This window comes from Anguilla anguilla, chromosome 14, assembly GCF_013347855.1.
Source record: "Anguilla anguilla isolate fAngAng1 chromosome 14, fAngAng1.pri, whole genome shotgun sequence".
In the NCBI taxonomy this organism is placed as follows: domain Eukaryota; kingdom Metazoa; phylum Chordata; class Actinopteri; order Anguilliformes; family Anguillidae; genus Anguilla; species Anguilla anguilla.
In genome coordinates, this window is record NC_049214.1 from 5,153,138 (window position 1) to 5,172,412 (window position 19,275).

At 46.3% G+C, this 19,275-nt stretch overlaps 1 protein-coding gene across 1 annotated transcript in view; it reads right to left on the minus strand.

Moving 5' to 3' along the window:
* The window catches only part of cacna1bb (calcium channel, voltage-dependent, N type, alpha 1B subunit, b), a 186,360-nt gene that overhangs the window by 6,375 nt on the left and 160,710 nt on the right, over positions 1-19,275 (minus strand). The window contains exons 30-40 of the mRNA XM_035391563.1: positions 18,958-19,023; positions 17,887-17,978; positions 15,871-16,021; positions 14,593-14,720; positions 11,910-12,006; positions 8,721-8,826; positions 7,556-7,663; positions 6,028-6,134; positions 3,815-3,990; positions 2,622-2,754; positions 1,536-1,646 (exon numbers count right to left, since the gene is read on the minus strand). Of these exons, the coding sequence (XP_035247454.1) occupies positions 1,536-1,646; positions 2,622-2,754; positions 3,815-3,990; positions 6,028-6,134; positions 7,556-7,663; positions 8,721-8,826; positions 11,910-12,006; positions 14,593-14,720; positions 15,871-16,021; positions 17,887-17,978; positions 18,958-19,023 (1,275 nt within the window). The remainder of the gene's footprint in view (positions 1-1,535; positions 1,647-2,621; positions 2,755-3,814; positions 3,991-6,027; positions 6,135-7,555; positions 7,664-8,720; positions 8,827-11,909; positions 12,007-14,592; positions 14,721-15,870; positions 16,022-17,886; positions 17,979-18,957; positions 19,024-19,275) is intronic.

Consider the following 19,275-nt stretch of genomic DNA (forward strand, 5'->3'; position numbering starts at 1 on the left):
AAGGAGGATTTCAAAGTAGCGCAGAAAATGGAGAAATAAAATAGGCAAGGGGACAAAGAGGGATGGATCAGGTGTACAGGTGAACAAGGGGGAGAAAAATGAAAGCATTTGAAAGAGATTGGATAGGGATGAAGACATACAGCAGAGAGGTGAAGATTGGGAAAGGGAGAACAGAGGGATGAGAAAATCGGGGAGGAGAGTGAAACAGTAACAGGTGGGAGGCAGAAGATAGAGAGAGCAGAGGATGAAAAAATAGAGAAGGGAGAGGGAAGGGACACAGGGAGACAGACGGCAAAGCCAGACAAGACAGGAACCAAATGGTCAGACTCATGAGCCAATTGGACGGTTGAACACGCAGGTGAGAGCCAATCAGAGACACTCTCAGACAGGGGTGGCGGCAGAAAAACCGCTCCCCCTGGAGAGCTGACAGAGGAGGAAACAGAGGAGGAGACACAGAGAGTACACAGACAGACAGGCATATCTAACCATAGAAAAAAACTGAAGCTAAACACAGGAAAGCAAAGACAGACTGACAGAAGCAATGGAAGATTTATAAACACTGAGAAGCTGAGCGCTACAATATCATGTACATTACACAGAACAGCATGGCGAAGAGCAGGCAAAAGAACTGGTGATGTTTAATACTTATGTGAAAGAACAGCTTATATTGGAAAGCCTTTTCTGGGTGAAGCTTGAATTTATTGCTTCAACAACAAGAAATGGAATTTTGGAATTTTAGGCCAGATGTCAGCAAGGATTGAGTGAGGAAACTCAATAATGGTATTATTGGTCTTTTATAACAACTATTATATCATATTATGATATATTACAAGATTTAAAATATATATTACTGTTATATATATATATATATAGTCCATAAGTCCATATGTAAACAATGTTATGCAATACATTTCCATTTCTTCGAACAAATACGCATGTCACCCGCCCCCCCCCCCCCCACATTAATGTAATCAATTCCAAATAAAGTTTAGTTCTAAAGGTCAAAGGAAGCTAATGTTTCCTCAACAGTGAATTTACAGCCACCATTAATTTACTCTTTCAGACATGAGAATATTCTAATGCACATAATAACAGTAATTTAAATTTGCAGAAATAATAATATAGACAGGTATTTAGCCCACATTATATGCACAAAAAAAAATTCTATTCCATGTTAGAGCTAATTACCTATAATCATGCAATTTATGTTTCTGTCATGGCCCTAGCACAGGGACAGGGAGAGAGCAGACATTATAGAGGATCAGCATCTCAGCCCACAGAATAATGGCGCCGGTGTATCGGAGCTTCTGTAATCACTGACTGAAATTAGGAGCAGCTTGTTCGGGGGGGTTGCCTGGGTTTGCTTGTAGGGGGGACTAATTTATCTTCATCCTTTCTCTCTCCCACTCTCTCTCTCCTTCTCGTACTCCCCCCTCACTCTCGATGCTGAAGGCTCGGTGCTTAAAGGGGTTGCGGGCTCAAATCCCGGGTGGGTACAGGTTTAGGCTGAGCAATGTGCACAATTCAGGCCTTACCTGTGACTCTGCGTTCAGTCTGGGCATAGAGGCTGCTCTCCCCTGGCTCTCCAGAGCAGGGTGAATGCCAGCATCGCTATCCTGATCCATCTCTGTCATCTCCACAGATTCCTGCAGAACATGCACGTACAGGCACACAGTGTTAGAGCACTGCACCTTGGCTACGCTTGTGTTAGGGATATGAGCACTGTACCTTGGCTCTGGTTGTGTTAGGGATATGAGCACTGTACCTTGGCTCTGGTTGTGTAAGGGGATATGAACACTGTACCTTGGCTCTGGCATTGTTAGGGGATATGAGCACTGTACCCTGGCTCTGGTTGTGTTAGGGATATGAGCACTGTACCTTGGCTCTGGTTGTGTTTGGGATATGAGCACTGTACCCTGGCTCTGGTTGTGTAAGGGATATGAGCACTGTACCTTGGCTCTGGTTGTGTCAGGGATATGAGCACTGTACCTTGGCTCTGGTTGTGTTAGGGATATGAGCACTGTACCTTGGCTCTGGTTGTGTTAGGGATATGAGCACTGTACCTTGGCTCTGTTTGTGTAAGGGATATGAGCACTGTACCTCGGCTCTGGTTGTGTTAGGGATATGAGCACTGTACCTTGGCTCTGGCAGTGTTAGGGGATATGAGCACTGTACCTTGGCTCTGGTTGTGTTTGGGATATGAGCACTGTATCTTGGCTCTGTTTGTGTAAGGGATATGAGCACTGTACCTCGGCTCTGGTTGTGTTAGGGATATGAGCACTGTACCCTGGTTCTGGTTGTGTTAAGGGATATGAGCACTGTACATTGGCTCTGGTTGTGTAAGGGATATGAGCACTGTACCTTGGCTCTGGCAGTGTTAGGGATATGAGCACTGTACCTTGGCTCTGGTTGTGTTAGGGATATGAGCACTGTACCTTGGCTCTGGTTGTGTTAGGGATATGAGCACTGTACCTTGGCTCTGACAGTGTTAGGGGATATGAGCACTGTACCTTGGCTCTGGTTGTGTAAGGGATATGAGCACTGTACCTTGGCTCTGGTTGTGTAAGGGATATGAGCACTGTACCTTGGCTCTGGTTGTGTAAGGGATATGAGCACTGTACCTTGGCTCTGGGTGTGTAAGGCATCTCCTCTGACTGACCCCTCTGTACTCGCTTCCTCCTCGGGTGCTGTTCTTCCTGAGACCTCTCCATGACCCTGGAAGGAGATTCTGTGATGGTGCCATCCTGGTCTTGTCTGGGTTTTCACACAAGTAACCCGAAACACACACACACACCGACACATATATACACACACAAACACAAACACACACACACTGCATGAAAAGGTACACTCACGTGGGGGACACAAATCTGAACACAGACACATTTCCTGCCGTGTGCGGCATGTGTCAGTGTTGGAAACCACAGTTCCGTGTGTGACAAGGACATAATTTTGCGCACAGAGGTGTTCTTGTCCAGACACTTAAATCACCAGACATGGCCGGGCGTGTCTCAGGACACGCCGTGAAATCTCAATGTGGGCAGAGTCCATGAATTAATCAAGAATATCCAGAAGTCCAGAAAATCCCTGATCACAGACCTAGGAGTGTGCAGAACTTTCTGGAAACACACGTTAACACAGGGAAACTACGGCTCACGACCGACACATCCCAAATTTAGCTGAAATTCAAAAGGTCGGATATCGTCCAGAAACTCAGTTTTTCATGCAGCGACACACACACACACACACAAAATGTGCGTGCACATAAACAAGTGGACACACGTAACACAAACACATACACAAAGATGTTTGTTCCGCTGTACAGCTGGAATGAGTATACACAATGACTCATCACTGTGCTGAAATGGCGCCTCATGTAGAAATGCACAGACACAAATTGCTAGGGCATCATAGTAATGACTGAGCATGGTTATTTAATTAGGATTTAAAGGTTAAAATCCTGCACAGTATGCCTTAAAGAGTCATGCTATTGGTCATCGTATAGTTAAGCTAGTGGATCAGCTTTACAGCCCTTAAATTTGAAAATTAGCTTCAGCAGAAACTTCATACTACTGTCGTACTCACCCCTCTCAGGCAGGTCATCATCAAATAAGATAAAGTGTTTTACACGCCTTTCAGGTAAAATAAATAAGCAATTAATAGATTTTCTGAAGACCTCTAAACTGATTTTCAGTAGCTTCAGATTTATTATTGGGCACTTTCACAGGGGGAAAAAAACCGGTAACTGGGGTTTGAAAAGTCACCTAGACATTTAAAAAAAAAAGAATTACGACAGGCTCCGCCCAGCACTTACACTGCTTCCCCATTGGTCAGGGAGGTTGTAGTGAGTGGGCCCTCCGGCTGGGACACAGATTGGGGCTCCGGTTGGGGGTGGGGCTGGGTGGGCGGCGGCTTGGCATTACCAGGCGTTGACTGGTCCTGTGCGTGAGTCAACGGGAGCATTGGCCTGAAGAGGGCACCCATTTTACCCTGCAGGGGGTGGGGAGGAGCAGGGGGGAGAGCGAGGTTTCCACATCAATTACTGATTTACTCCTTTTCGACCAATCAAATGCAAGAGCAGGCCTTCACCAGCGTCATATCAGTGGAGTCACTCTCAATCACCGACTCATTTCATATCAACCAATCAAATGCAAGAGCAGGCCTTCACCAGCATCATATTGTGTGGAGTCACTGTCAATCACCGACTCATTTCATATCGACCAATCAAATGAGGGAGAGTGAGGCTTTACAAGTATCACTGTGGATGGAGCTACCACATGCTGTCAACTTACATTGTGTCAACCAATAGAAGGAGAGAACCAATGCACTCCAGCTACTGAATCCTAATTAACTTAAACCCCAAAACCCAACCTTACAGCATCTTTTAGGCTTATTTTACAGGTAAGCATTTTTCTTAAGAACGTAAGATTAAAGACTAACGGCAAGTAAAACCATTCTGTCCAAGTCATGCAATTAAATTACAGTATAATGGCAGGGAAAGATATGAAATAAATAATAAAAGACAAATATAGCTCATTTGGCTGGTTTCAGAGCCATAAAACCCTAGAGAAACTGCATCAGAAACAGGATTACAAATGAGCTGCATTTATAGCAGTGTAGTATAAAGACCTTACTAATACATCAACATATAATGTGGAGATTTCCACTTTGCTTATTCAGGGATCATACCTCATGTCAAACAAAACATGAGAAGCCAATTGTCATGATTCTTAAACATACACAGTAAATCCCAGAATTAAGTGAAATCCTTCTGCTGTTGAATAGGCCTTACTATAATAAGACCTGTACTCTAAATAAATTGAAGGCCTTATCTTGTTCCATGGTCCTACGGTAACCCTGTTAAAGGTACAGGGATCTGGACTCAAACTGTGGTTATATTCTCCCCAGAAGTGACAATTGATTGTCTTCTTAATATTTCCTTCAAGTTTAACCCAATTATAACCATTAAACTGTATTAAGCACTATTAGATTATCGTGACCTGTTCATTAATATTTATATCTGCAAGACACTTCATATGCAAGCCATTCACCAGAAACCTCATTGTTATGTTGGAGCAGGTTGTCCAGTGCAGCAACACTAGACTACCAGGCAACACAAAAGAAAGCAACATAAGCTAGGCGTTACGATCGTACAGTTAAACCCACAGGTTATTCAATGTGTAACTGCGTTGTAACACTGAGCTACTTGTACGCTAACATTAGACTCGACAGCAGTCTCAAACTCCAGACATTACACCTGAACAAAGAAAGGCTTTGATTCTGCACATCTAAGCTTGAAAGCTATTTAATTATGGCCAGCTAATGGGCAGCCTGCTTACAGATCCATCACGAGTCTGTTCTGTAGCAACCGACAGTGTCACCAGCAGCAACAGCAACTACAAATATTAACTGTTTGGGGTATTGGAAAAATTGCAGAGCCCGTGGTCCTCCAGAAATTTAAATTAATTTCTTGTGGGTCTCTTCTTTTTTTTTGTGAAAAAGAAAAAATCTTATTGGTTTTTCTGCATCCAGAGAAGGCACAATGTTTAGGCATTTCCAACTTAGCTTGCCTGCACAAAATTGGCAATGAGCATCATGTACATATAACAAGCAGAAAGGATTTCACCGGTCTTAGTGTTTTAGTGACGTACATTGTACCCAGTTAACTCCGCCCACTGACCTGCTGTTAAGCCAAGGGGGAAAGAAAATCATTTCAAAATATTTCTGGGCCATGTGTGAATGCAGAAAAGTCTTAAGACAACACATCAGCAAAGGATTCACAGATTTCAGTTTACTGGACCTTTAATATAACACAGGGAGCTGCTCTGGAAAATATTCTTCGGATTTTCTAAAACAAATTTTTATCCCTGAGTTTTCTTCTCTCATCTGTTTGTAACCACCAACAATTAATTCTCCACAGCCACTGTGTCAGATAACTGCACTGCCTACACTGTTGGTGCAGGTGGCTTCCTGCTGGGGACAGTGCCCCCTGGTGCCACCCCGGGGTAGTGCAGGGCAGACCGTTACCTGGGGCCCGCCCGCGGACTGCTGCTGAAGCCTCTTGGCGCGGTTCTCCTTGTAGTAATCAAAGATCATCAGCGCGGCGTACACCTTCCCCACCGTCAGCTCATTATCTGTGGGAGAGAAAGAAAGGGAGTGATGGAGAAAGAGAGAGAGAGAGAGAGAGGGATGCATAATGTTGTATAGGCCAGTGGTAACCAACCCAGTTCCTGGAGATCTACCATCCTGTAGGCTTTCATTTCAACCCTAATTTGGCACACCTGATTCTACTAATTAGCAGCTCAATGAAATCTCCAGCTGCTGAATGAGGTGAGCTTTGTCAGGGTTGGAGTGAAAACCTACAGGATGGTAGATCTCCAGGAACAGGGTTGGTTACCACTGGTATAGGCCCACTCCCTGCATGCATTTTCATCGCCTAATCCAGTCATTTGCAAACTGCAAGTCAGAATCCACTGTTGGGTTGTGGCAGTTTTTTGAGGTGAGTTGTGAGGTTAAAAAAATAAATAAATAAAAAAAACTTCCCATATCCAACATCTTCATTGCAGGAGGTAGACAGTCACTGTGCAATATGAGTCTGCTGGTGGCAGCTATTTTTCACAACAATGTTCAAAGACTGGAGCCCTCATTTGTGACATAAACTGTACAGTATAAACCTTTATAACTGGACTAGATTCCTTCTCACTCAACCACAGCGCTGTCAGTGGAACAAGTGTAGATAAGTCAAGAGGTGCAGGTAAGCCATCCTTCACACGGCGTGCCAAGTCACATGTATCAAGAAATAAACTACACATCTTTTCCCAGATTAAATGTCTCCATAAATCCTCCAGGTTGTTAACCTGGCGCAGCTGTATCACCTGATGGAACGATAAAAGCGATTACAGGCTCAGCAGAATGGGTGGAAAGTCAACCGGAAACAGTGACGTAGGGGAACAGTTTCAGGTCAGGCCACTAGATGTCACTGGAGGAGCAGCTCTGTCTTGTCTCGATTCAGGAAAGGCAAGCAGCAAACTACTTAAATGCACACAATCCAGCCCACAGACAGCTTAAGACACACAAACACACTAACACACAGACCCACCAACATACAACGCATTGAATTATACAAACAGCCCAGTACATGCATGAACATGCACACACACACACACACACACACACATTCCCACACACACTCTCCCTCCCTCTTTCTCACAAACTCAAACACACCCTCCCAAAAACTCACACAATCCCGCACTCACAAACCCATACAGAAAGACCCTGCACAAGACACAACACCAGAACTATCTTCGGAAACCTTCAGATTATTATTTCTACATCCGATGACATCATCGACAATCAGATGGATGTCGATAGCCTTCTTAACACAGGCGGTTCGGGTCCGAACTGACCCCCACAGAGCCCCTCCATCACAGGCCACAGAGGCCATGCGGACCACCCCGGGAGGGGGCGGTGAGGCCCCCTCACATCTCAAAGGCTACCCCACAGAGGGGTGCCATCACGCTCCCCCACCCCTGAACGAAACGCACGAGGAGCTTACGCTTGTGAGGCGTCACCAGGAGGTCGACGGTTTTGGGGGACAGGTTGGGCCACACGTTCCCCAGCTCCCTCCTCAGGTCCGCATCACACAGCCTCTGGGCCAGAACCCCTGGAGGGAGAGAGAGAGAGAGAGAGAGGGAGAGGGGGTGGGGAGACAGAGAGAGAGAGGGAGAGAGAGGGGGGGGGAGACAGAGAGAGAGAAGGAGAGAGAGAGAGAGGGAGGGGGGGAGAGAGAGAGAGAGTGAGAGAGAGAGAGGGAGGGGGGGGAGAGGGAGAGAGGGAGAGTGAGAGAGAGGGGGAGAGGGAGAGAGAGGGGGAGAGAGGGAGGGGGGAGGGAGAGAGAGAGAGAGAGAGAGAGAGAGAGAGAGGGTAAGGGCACTAGGGATTAACAATGGCAGAAAGGTAAGGGGCAGTGTGGATGAAATATGAAAAGAGTATAAGGGCCCTACAGAGGGAGAGTGAGAGAATGGTAAGGGCGCCTTTGGACTCATGTGCAATGGACTTGCAGGTTTTAATGGCATATTTCCAGGGACAGGTCAGTCCCTGATTGGACAAGCACTTGAAGGGTATGTAAAGGCTGGAATGACTCCTGACATCACCCATGATGTCACATGACATGTTGCTGAGACACTGAGACACAACCATTATTTTTAATATTGGTAGCATGTGGAGTTCTGTGCTGTATTTTAGGGACTACAGTAGTTTAAAAAATGAAAAAGCTTTGGTGTCAATGTTTGACCACTTACACACTACTTGTAACTATACTGACTTGTTTTCTGGGTCATGGTGATGACATGGGCTGATGTCAATTTGTTTAGAGGAAGGGGTGAGTCTTCCACCACCAGAACTGAATTTTGGGTATTTTCCAAATCCCAATCCAAGTTTGTAGTGACGCATACTCACCAAGTGGGTAAAATGCTGTTCTGACAATGGGACAGCCCTAAGCCCTCATAGACTTGATGGGAACACACCATTGAGCCCACGAGCCCACAAAGTCCAGAGAATGAGATTCAGCCAATCAGAAGAGGGCAAGTGCGAGGGCAATGAGAGGAGGGCAATGGCACTACAGCCGGACAATGAGAGGAGGGCAGTTGTATACACACTACAGAGGGACTCAGAGAAGTAGACCACAGAGGGTGTGTTCGGTAACGACAGGGGCAGCTCACCTGAAGCCAGCTTGACGTCCAGAGCCGTGCGGATCAGAGCCATCAGGGTGGAGGTGAAGTGGACCGTGTTGTCCTCGGCGATGGGCATGTTCATCCTGACCAACCGCTGACGAGAGGAGCGGGGGGGGGGGGGGGGGGGGTTGGGGGGAGGGTCGGGCAGAGCTGTTAGACCACTCCCCCCCATCTCACCTTCGCCCCAATCAAACACCATAAAGCCCTGACTGAAAGCCTCTTTCTGCGTGCTGGACGTAGTGCGCTCGCTTTTACAGTCAGCTGGGAGTCAGCTGAGCCTTCATTTATATTTGAGAGGCCAAAACTAGGCACTGGATTTTAAAAAATGAACCACGTTTCATTAGTAAGTGAGTTCTGGAGGTGAATCTGTCCAGGAGCCCCTCATCTCAGCACACAGAAAGTTTCATCAGTAAATAAATAAATCAATAAAGTTAAAAAATAAAGACAGTAAATTAAGCAGGGTCCGGAGAGACGAATGCACATTCGGATCCCGTAACGATGGCAGCAGACTTGAGTGACAGCATGCACGTCGGGGGACGGGTGGAGATACGGAGACATGGAGAGAGAGAGAGAGACGACGTGCAGGAGCAGCTTTTAGAAACGCGCGGTACGAACAGCGCAGAAAGTCACGCGGTCACACTTCCCTGACCACGCGTTTCCTTCAGGGGGGGTTAGCTCCAGTTAAGCCAGAAACAGCGTAAGCCTGTCACACAATGAAATTAGTCTTGCTGTGAGGGGAATAATGTGCTCACGTGTACTGTATAGAAAATGCATCTTTAACCTTCTACGACCCAGCGTTTCATTTTTATCCCCTGTAGGGGGACAAGTCTCAGGTCTTAATCTCAAGAACCATACATTATGCTGTTCTGAAACCTACGCTACATGTGACATTCAACAAAAATGAAATAAATCATATTTTTGAAAATATTAACGTAGTGTCAAGCAGTGCTTAAATGGTGACAAATTGCAAAAATTGTATTTATTAAAGCACCAAAAATCGGCACATGCTAAAAATGTACCATCTACCACACATATCTGTGAGTGAGTTTCTTTTTATATTACTGTAAGCTCCACATTTTAGTGTATTAGAAAAAGAATAATAATGCAAATGGGCAGGACAGTGAATGTAAATGGGGCTGTTAAAATGCGGTTTTTATAACTGCGGCCCCAGTGGAGAGGCACACAGTCCCGCTCGAGCAGCAGGCTCTGCACCCATTAGCAACAGGACCCGGCTCTCACGTCCATCCCAGGGGACTGAATCAATACAGAGCAGCCGCGCTGCAGGAGCCCTGTCAGAAATAATCCGCACGGCCAGCTGAGCATCCCGCTGCTCTCGGCCCAGGGGGGCGGGGGGGGGGGGGGGGGGGGGGCACGGCGGGGGGATGGGGGGGGGCAGAGGGGGTGCCGTGATGGGGCCACGAAGCTCCTCGCTCCCACGCAGAGGCCAATGGGAGGGAGACACACGCGCGTGTGTGTGTGTGTGTGACTGTAATGGGAGGGAGACGTGCGCGTGTGTGTGTGTGTGTGTGTGACTGTAATGGGAGGGAGACGTGCGCGTGTGTGTGTGTGTGTGTGTGACTGTAATGGGAGGGAGACGTGCGCGTGTGTGTGTGACTGTAATGGGAGCGAGACGCGCGTGTGTGTGTGTGTGTGTGTGACTGTAATGGGAATACACTGCGTCGACGCGCTGCACCGCTGCTAAGTGTGGTGGAGCGTAACTGTGGGAAGGGCTGTGCTACGCTAGCTATGACCAGTAGGGGGCAGAGTGGAGCACCGTGCGTCCACCGCACGTCTACTGTAGGTCTGCTCTGCAGGGCGGGCCAAGAGTCTACCAGGCCTCAGTAAAGGACGGGAGAGAGGGAGCGAAAGAGGAGAGGAGAGGAGAGGAGGGGCAGAACCACACGGTCAGACATACACGCAAGCATGCGTCATATTCCATATATACACAGGCAGTCAATGACATACAGACATTTAAATACACATAAATGTGGTCAAAATTCCCACACACAAAAAGACACACACACACACACACAGGGCACACATACACATACACACTTACACACACACACACACACACAGGGCACATGCATGCGGACACAGAACCATTGGTCCGTGACCCGGAGGCGGCCCAAAGCGAGCGGACAGAGAGAGGCAGCCTAGCTCAGCCACAGAAGCGCGTGTCTGAAGGAGACGCGTTCTGAAAGATGGAGGCAGAGAAACACGAAAAAAACGAGACAGCGGATAAAACACCGGCGCGCCAGGGAGCGCTGCGCGTTCATCACGGGGGAGCGAGAGAGAAATGCTTTTTTTTCCCGGGACAGCAGAAAATGAGGAAAGGGGTAAAATAAATGTGAAAATGGGCAAGCCTCGCCCCTCAGCACAGATCCACCGCCCCTCTCCTGCCTCTCCCTCTCCTCCCTCTCCCTCCCTCCCTTCTCCCGCTCTCTCCTGCACCCTCGGTCTCATCTCGTCTCTCAGAAACACTCGGTTATATTTGGTGCCGAGACGCAAGGGAACAGCCATCAACCGGAACGTTCTGAGACTTCTTCCCGATAGGTCTGAGCTCAGACAGCCTCTGCTAAAAAAACAGCCTGTAGCACGCTGCCATGCCTCGCTGTTCCACCAATCACGGAATGGCTACACAGCAAAAATGTCCAGGGTTAAAACATCGCTTACAGAGTTTATGTGAGTCCACCGTGGACAGTTTAATTAACACTAGACATGCACAGCTCTACAAGTGGACCGTGGAGCGAAGAGCAGCACACTCAAGTCTATCAATAAGATGTTCCAAAATCAAGCGGGAAAAATCTGGGAATAAAACAAAAGAATATTTTTCAAAATATTTTCAGATTTTTAAGTTTAGAAATTTGGGCTGGGGGGGTTCTACTGTACCAACGATGACCCTCTGCTTTGATCTATGCCCGCAGGCAAGTAATATCATCAATCTGTATTCAAACCCTATTTGCACTTTAGTTTCTTATTTGTCTCTTAGCACTAAGAAACATTGTGTTGCAGATCATATCAGATATCAGAACAGAAGCTAAGGAGGAGAGAAAGAGAGAGAGAGAGAGAGAGAGATATCAGATGAGTATTAACACAAAAAACACAAACAGATACAGAAGAAGACTGTCACAACGCCAATGGGAGGAGAGGGGAGGAACCGGTGGGAGGGGCTACCTTGTAGGCGACTCTGGGCGGGCACTTCTTTCCCAACCCTAAGGGCGGGGTCAGGTGGAGAAGCATCTCGTACATATCAAGGTAGCTCATGCGCCCACTTCAAACGATAAAATAAAAAACAACAGACCAGAAAAAAAGGAACCGGGATTCCAGAGGAGAGGAACAGCACAGAGGAGGAGGAAAACGGGGAAAAAATAAAATGACAAAAGCAAAAGAAAACGGAAAGAAAAACAGAAATCTGAGTTATTTCGATTTCCAGGAGAAGGACTCCAACGGATGCCATGCCAGCCGCCCCCCAGACGAGGCCTGGATGGATCCCGGGGGTTTGGGATGAGGAGGATGGGGGGGTAACTGAAGCAGTCTGCGCCCCGAGGACACATTCGGAAGGGGGTTCATGGGGTGTGAATGGGGGGGGGGGGGGCGCAGGGGCGACGGTATGGCGGCGGCAAGCCGTTCTAAAGGGGGGGGGGGGATGGACGACTGCTTCCTCATGCTGAGGGGCATTGTGGGTAGCCACCAGGCAGTGGAAAACAAAGCTTTCAAAGAAAGGCACATTCTGTGGGTCAGAACCTCAAGCACGTCCCACAGTTCCCAGCACTGCTACTGCCCAGTCACATTGGCTGGGCCTAGGCAGTAGACACAAATGTTGAATTTGAAAAATAAGCCCTCCAAATATGGTCAGCCTTGATTCTACATGACACAGAAGAGACAGGTGATGTCAACCTGACAGGCAGACTGATGCCTTGCAGGCATCTGGGCTAAGGGGACAAGGATTCACCTGGGTCTCTCAACCAATCAGGTATCAGCGCCTGAGAAGTTTTCTAAGCTTTGTTTTCCAGCCTTGCAATATTACCCACGAGCCAATTAGTATGGGAGGACTGAGTGGGCGGTCAAGTCATTTGTTGGTGTTGGAGGGAGAGGAACCAACAGCCATTCTGTTAGGTCTCTGGGCATTAGTCTCCCCCTAGTGGAGGAAGCTTGTTCTCACACCTTGTACGCCACCCTGTTCGGGCAGTTCTTCCCTAAGCCAAGCGGGGGCGATATAACGCGCAACAGTTTGTACATATCCTTATAGGAAATCCGCCAACTGCAAGAAGAACAAGCTGGGTTAGTGCACAGACATCAGGACTGCTTAACAATGAACCAAGATCCTTAAAAATATGCAGTTACATGATTTTTCAAGAGTTGCTGAGCCAAACATATCCTGAGTTCTGAGAAGATGTAGTTGAGTGATTTACAACTTTATTAACAGCTTTGCAGACAAACAGCTTCGTCTTGGTTCATTCAGAATGTACATGTAAATTGAGATATCCTGTTTGTTTACACAATATTACACACTCAGCCAGCCCTATGGCAGTGGTGCAGTATATCAGTTAGGGAGTTGGGCTAGTAACCCACAGGTTGCAGGTTCTGTTCCCAGGTAGGACACTGCTGCTGTACCCTTGAGCCAGTGTAAGAGTGTAAGTCGCTCTGGGTAAGAACAATCTGCTTAATACCTGAAACATAAATGTTGACTTACAGCTTTAACCCCCGCCCCCCCCCCCCCCCCCCCACCCTCCCGGCAAAACAAAATAATGCCAGTTCATTTCCAGTAACGCCACTGACCTTTCCCACAATGCTCAACTCTGGTGGGATGTCCTTATCAGGAATGACTCACACAGATATTCTGAAACAATGCTAAACTGTCAGGACCCTTTTCCCACAAATCTGCAGTAATTGGATTCCACACTAGTTTGATTAGGATTAGTTTTAGCAGAAGAGGTCTATAGACATAAATTATGACCATCTGTGGTGTTTATTTTTAAGGAAAATAGGATTTAGTTTATCAGGGGGGTCCAGTAGTCGGAATTTGAAGGGAACACAGAGTGCTTTCATCCTGGATAACACAGTCATTTCCCTAACCCAACCCAAGGGGTGTTGTGGTTGTTGTACATGTGGTTCATGTGTGGAAGAACTACACATCCCAGACTCCCCAGTATCCAGGCACAGATATTGAAGAGAGATCTGTAATCTTGTTTTGTCCTCCCACTATCGAACATAATAACACGGTTAAAATATCTATTATGTAAACTAGGGCAGGCTGTCTTTATGCACACACACGCACACACACACACAAAATATATTTTTCTCCTTTTGTCTTATTTCTTCAAAGCAGCCCTTCAGTTAAAGTCTTCCACTATCCCAGTTTCTATGGTGATCAGCGAGGAGGCTGCACATGTCAAAGCCATCCGCAAAATATTACCAATCCTTCATATCGACGGCGAGCTTTTTTGTTTCTTCTCATTCGAATGAACCGAAATAACGAAATTTATTTTCAATACGCTTTTCGCGGGATAAAGTATTTTCAATGAATACTAAAGTGTGGAAAAAAATAAAAAAGAAGATATAAATATTTTATCCCTTCATCCCTGTTTAATAAGGAGGAGCTTTGGGTGTGATGCGGAAAACCGGATTTATGGAAATCTGTCACACGTCACACTGTCATCCACACCACCGCTGAGCCGCACACGCTGGCATTAATATAAGCTTTCCCGAGTTTCAAACTCCACTTCGGAAATCGCAAGATTAACCTAAAAAGCGGCTTTCACTCCCCTCACCCCAACCCCAAAATTTCCAAACTGTCACATTTGAGGAACTACAACTCCCTCACTGCCAGAACTTTCAGCGGCGGATGAACGCGTACCAGGCGGCTGGGTCGTACTCCGCCCAGACGCGGATGAATTCGTCCAGGTGGTGAGGCCCCAGTATGGAGGAGTCCCGGGTCAGGTACTCAAAGTTATCCATGATGACAGCGACAAACAGATTCAGCATCTGCAGAGTCATGTGAGGGAGAAAGACAGACAGGAAAAAAGAGAGATTCATTTTCAGATGTATTGTTTGTGTATATGGTTACTATTATAATTATTATTATGATTATATATTTTTTGCTGTGAATATATATTCATTTTTATTATTATTTAATTTACTCACTTATTATTATTCAACTGTAATAATATTTATATTAATTTATTTTTCTGTAAATGTATTGTGCTTTGAGATATGATTACATTTTTTATTCTGCCAATAACGTGTGCAAATATGTAGGATAAGGAGGTATGCACAGCTTTTTGTACACACTAGTGAGTGGACTTATTCAAGAATTCCGAATATCCAATATTATCATATAAGAACATTATTTGGTTAACTACCGTTTCAATGTATTGAATGTATCAATATTATATAACTACAATGAACAAAAATACTACATTAAGACATTAAGATGTGCAAACCAGAATAATTCTAATTCATCTGACAGTCTACAACAGAGATTTTCTGAGTGATGGTCCTGGAGAGCCACAGATTATGCTGTTTTTTTTGCCATAAAATTTAGGTGAACCGGGGTTGGTTGAATTACCTGCATAATCAATATTTTCATATTCAGTGCTGACTAACAATGAAGACCAGCAGACCATATGGCTCATACGGACCAGAGCTGAGATGCCCGTCTCCTTGACTGTGGGTACATTACGAGCTTCAAAGGGCTGAACGGCCGGTTGTAGTCATAATGTGCCCTTTAGTGTGTTCCCTGTCTGCCAGTGGTTTATGTACTCAGTCAGCACATAAAACACTTGGTGCAGGTGCAGCACCGATCAAATAAGTACATTTCCGTCCTTTTAAATGTCAACGTGGTATTTTAACCTCTGTACCTTAAAAAATTTATGAGCTTTAGCTTTCTGTTGCATGTTTGTGAACTTGCCATCTTTATATATCAGGGCATTAAAAACCAATAACAATTTCCTTATGAGGAATAATGAAGGGTTACTAACTGATTAAACGACGCCTAGAAGGGCTGAATGGACTTTCGTCATCATTATGTAACCGTGCTCGGAAAATAATTATCTTTAATGTCAGTGGTTAATGTTCTGGCCCCACGTGCAACCAGAAAAGGAATACGAAGGAGAGAAAGAAGACCAGAACTGACCAGAAAGGAGCAGAGGAAGATGAAGGAGACGAAGTAGAAGTAGGCGAAGTCGCTGCCGCACTCCTTCCCCACGGAGCCGGAGCGCTCGTCACACGGCCGGTGGCTCAGGCACGCCAGCATGATCTCGTGCCACGCTTCCCCCGTCGCGCTCCTAGCGGACAGACGCGCGAACAAAAAAGACGAGCAATCAGCGGAAACACACGAATTAACAAGCGCGCGTATGTGTGTATAAAAGATGTGCGCGAGCTCACGCAGACACACACGCATGCACGCATTTATGCTAGCAAAACAGTAGGACCATCATAAATGTATGTGTACACACTTACACTCATGAGTGTATATACATAACTGCTTGCATGCAAATATACTGTGTTTTTCTATACAATGGATTTGTTTGGCCAAATAGATTTCCATCGCCCAAAAACATTTTTCGGAATTTAGCCGCTTATTTCTATAAGCGATACATTATAATTCGGTATTCGTTAGTTTTCCTTTAAAATGTCGAAGTGACAAACACCCGACTCTCGTTTCGCTGCGTGAGCTGGCCCTCCCCACTCACTCGCGTAGCTGGCGTATGTACAGCAGAGCAAGGAGGACGGTGTCTGAATGTTAACATAATTAGAAGCAAAGTCATGCAACCGTGTCTGTACCAGGTAACAAAATATTTAAAGTTTTTCAAAATTGGTAAAAATGTACCCATTTTTGTGCCCGTTGTGCCCAAACCAAGACTGCAAAGTTATAAACATTATTTGGATTAATGTTAGCGAGCATTTTGCTGTTCATTATTTTCATGTGCCTTTCCACTGTGAGCCACAATGGTTGTTTACAAGTTAACTGATGGGTGTTCCACCTACTGCTCAACAGCTACTGGATCCCCACAGGGAAACTGAGATGATACTTTTCATGTTTGGGATAAATGATTAAGTTCAACGAATTTGAGTGCTAGCCTAAGATGTAGGAAGGATGAGCTTTTAATTATAACTATTATGCAGAGACCAAGGAAAAACAGGATGACAGGAAATGATGTGGGCTGACTGTAGCACAGGAGGTAGAAGAGTTATTTCCTAGCATGAGCCATCAATTATACGCAAGCACATTTTAGCCAGGGGCACATAGGGCATACGCGACTATGTCCACTCCACTGCTTCCACATCATCTCAGGGTGAACCCAATATTTTACAAGGGATCAGCAAACATACTGTCAGTCTGGGTCAGTTAGCTACAGAAATGCCTCCAGCTCACTCTGAAATAATGCTGACCCACAGCTAATATGGCTATCATTTCATATCTCCTACAGGAAAGTGCAGAGCAGGCCAACTTTCAAGAAACTGATAGGGTGGCCTGATTATATATTGTATATATTAGGCAAGACATCATAAAAAAAACACATAGTGGAGGATGGCAGCAAATGAGAAAACAAAAACGCTTATTCCAAATGCTTTCATTATAACACTGACTCGCTTAATCTAACTGAGAGGTTGCAGGTTCAATTCCCAGGTGGGGCACTGCCATTATACGCTTGAACAAGGCACTTAACCTGATGTGCTTCAGTAAATATGGATAGATATGGAGAATGTATCAAAGAGCCTCTGCCTCTGCCACAATTCTGCCATGATGGAACTGCAAGTAGCACTAGTGCTAAAGTTTTCTAACTTTAACCTGAACACAATAAAACATCACTTACTCCTGTTTAGTACACCACTTTTTTACTACATTTTACCTTTTTACTGCATGAGATTTTACTACATGTACTGTGTTGTCTTTTTGTGTGCATTTGATGTTATGTACTTATATGTACTGCATTGTATCTCTACGTGAGCTATGCACCAGCGAAAGACAAATTTCCATTATTGCCTGCATTAACGGACAAAAAAGTGTTTGAATCTTGAATCTTGAAACATCACTTTGGGGAGGAACAGCAGCAGTGTGCCGGATCAGATCCTTCTTGTCGATTTGCACCTGTGAGTGTTTCGTGCATGCGCATCCCCTACGCTACGCCGCCGCGACCGGCTTTACCTGAACAGGAGCATGAGGGCTTGGAAGAAGGTGCAGAAGTTGTTGTGGTGATTTATGGACGTGTCTTCGTTGAGCTCGATGTTCCCGAACACCTGGGTAGAGGCGGGAGAGGGGACAGCAGAAGAGACCCGCGCTTTAAGGACAGCGCCGCCGGAAGGTCACCGTATAGGGTTAGACGCGGAAACGGCAACGGGATGCGTCACTGAGTCGCGGCTTAACGGGGAAAACATCGAGCGCGACGCAGCAGTTAGGTGCTAAAGTGAACTTTCCCGTGGAGTCAGCATTCTCCAGTGCTGCGGTGGCTCGCCAGACACAATGCCATGATTAAACATAGTGGTGCTGGGGGGGGGGGGGGGGGGGGGGGGGGAGAGGCCCGTGCGTCAGGCACAATGGCCTTTGATTTACTATCCTATGCTAATCTATCGGATCGCGGGCGTCGTCGTTTCACGAAAACAATTTAGGAGATTGCCTGCGCTTTGTTTTTTTTTTTTTGTTTTTTTCTTGAAGCGCAGCCAGAGCTTTGTCGAAGTCGCCCTATTTCAGCGTTCAGTCGTAAACTCTGCGAGAGCGCTTTCGCGGAGATCAGGCACGACTGCGGATGTTCTGCGGGAAAGATGAAATAAAAATAAGTCCATTCAAAAAGCTTGTGCTCTTGTAGGTAAAAAAAAAAAAAAAAAAGAAGCAATACAAGGTAAAATATGAAAATAGAAAAGCGTGGTAAAACACTGCAGTCACAGTGTCAGATCAGGTAATCCAAAGTGCCAGTTATATTGTCTATAAACACTACCATAGATATACCACTGTATGACATCCATTTTCCACAGAGGCTACCAATGGCAATAGATACTACGCTCAAAGACAGCACTGCCTCCAATATTCTCTACTGTCACACCCCATTCATCTATCTAGCCTCTAAACACTCTATGGTAGCACCGCAGCATTCACAGGCCCACGAGGCACCATGCGCCAATCAGGTTTTCTTCAGGCAGTTGAGTGGACGCCCCGGGTCCTCACATGCTCCGAGGCGGCGGCAGCGGTGGCGGTGGAAGCGGCGGCAGCGGCGGAGCTCACCTGCATGCCGATGATGGCGTAGATGAAGAAGAGCATGGCGATCAGGAGGCAGACGTACGGCAGGGCCTGGGGAGAGAAGGGTGGAATGCCTTAGTGGGCGGGCACGGTGGCATAGTGGTTAGCACTGTTGCCCTGCAAGGAAGGAGGTTCCGGGTTCGAATCCGGGTCCAGGTCCGACCGGATCCTCTCTCTGCGTGGAGTTTGCGTGTTCTCCCCGTGTTTGCGTGGGTTTACTCCGGGTACTCCGGTTTCCTCCCACACTCAAAGACATGCATGTTAGGTGCACTCCTGCAGGTGCCCTTGACCAAGGCACTGGCC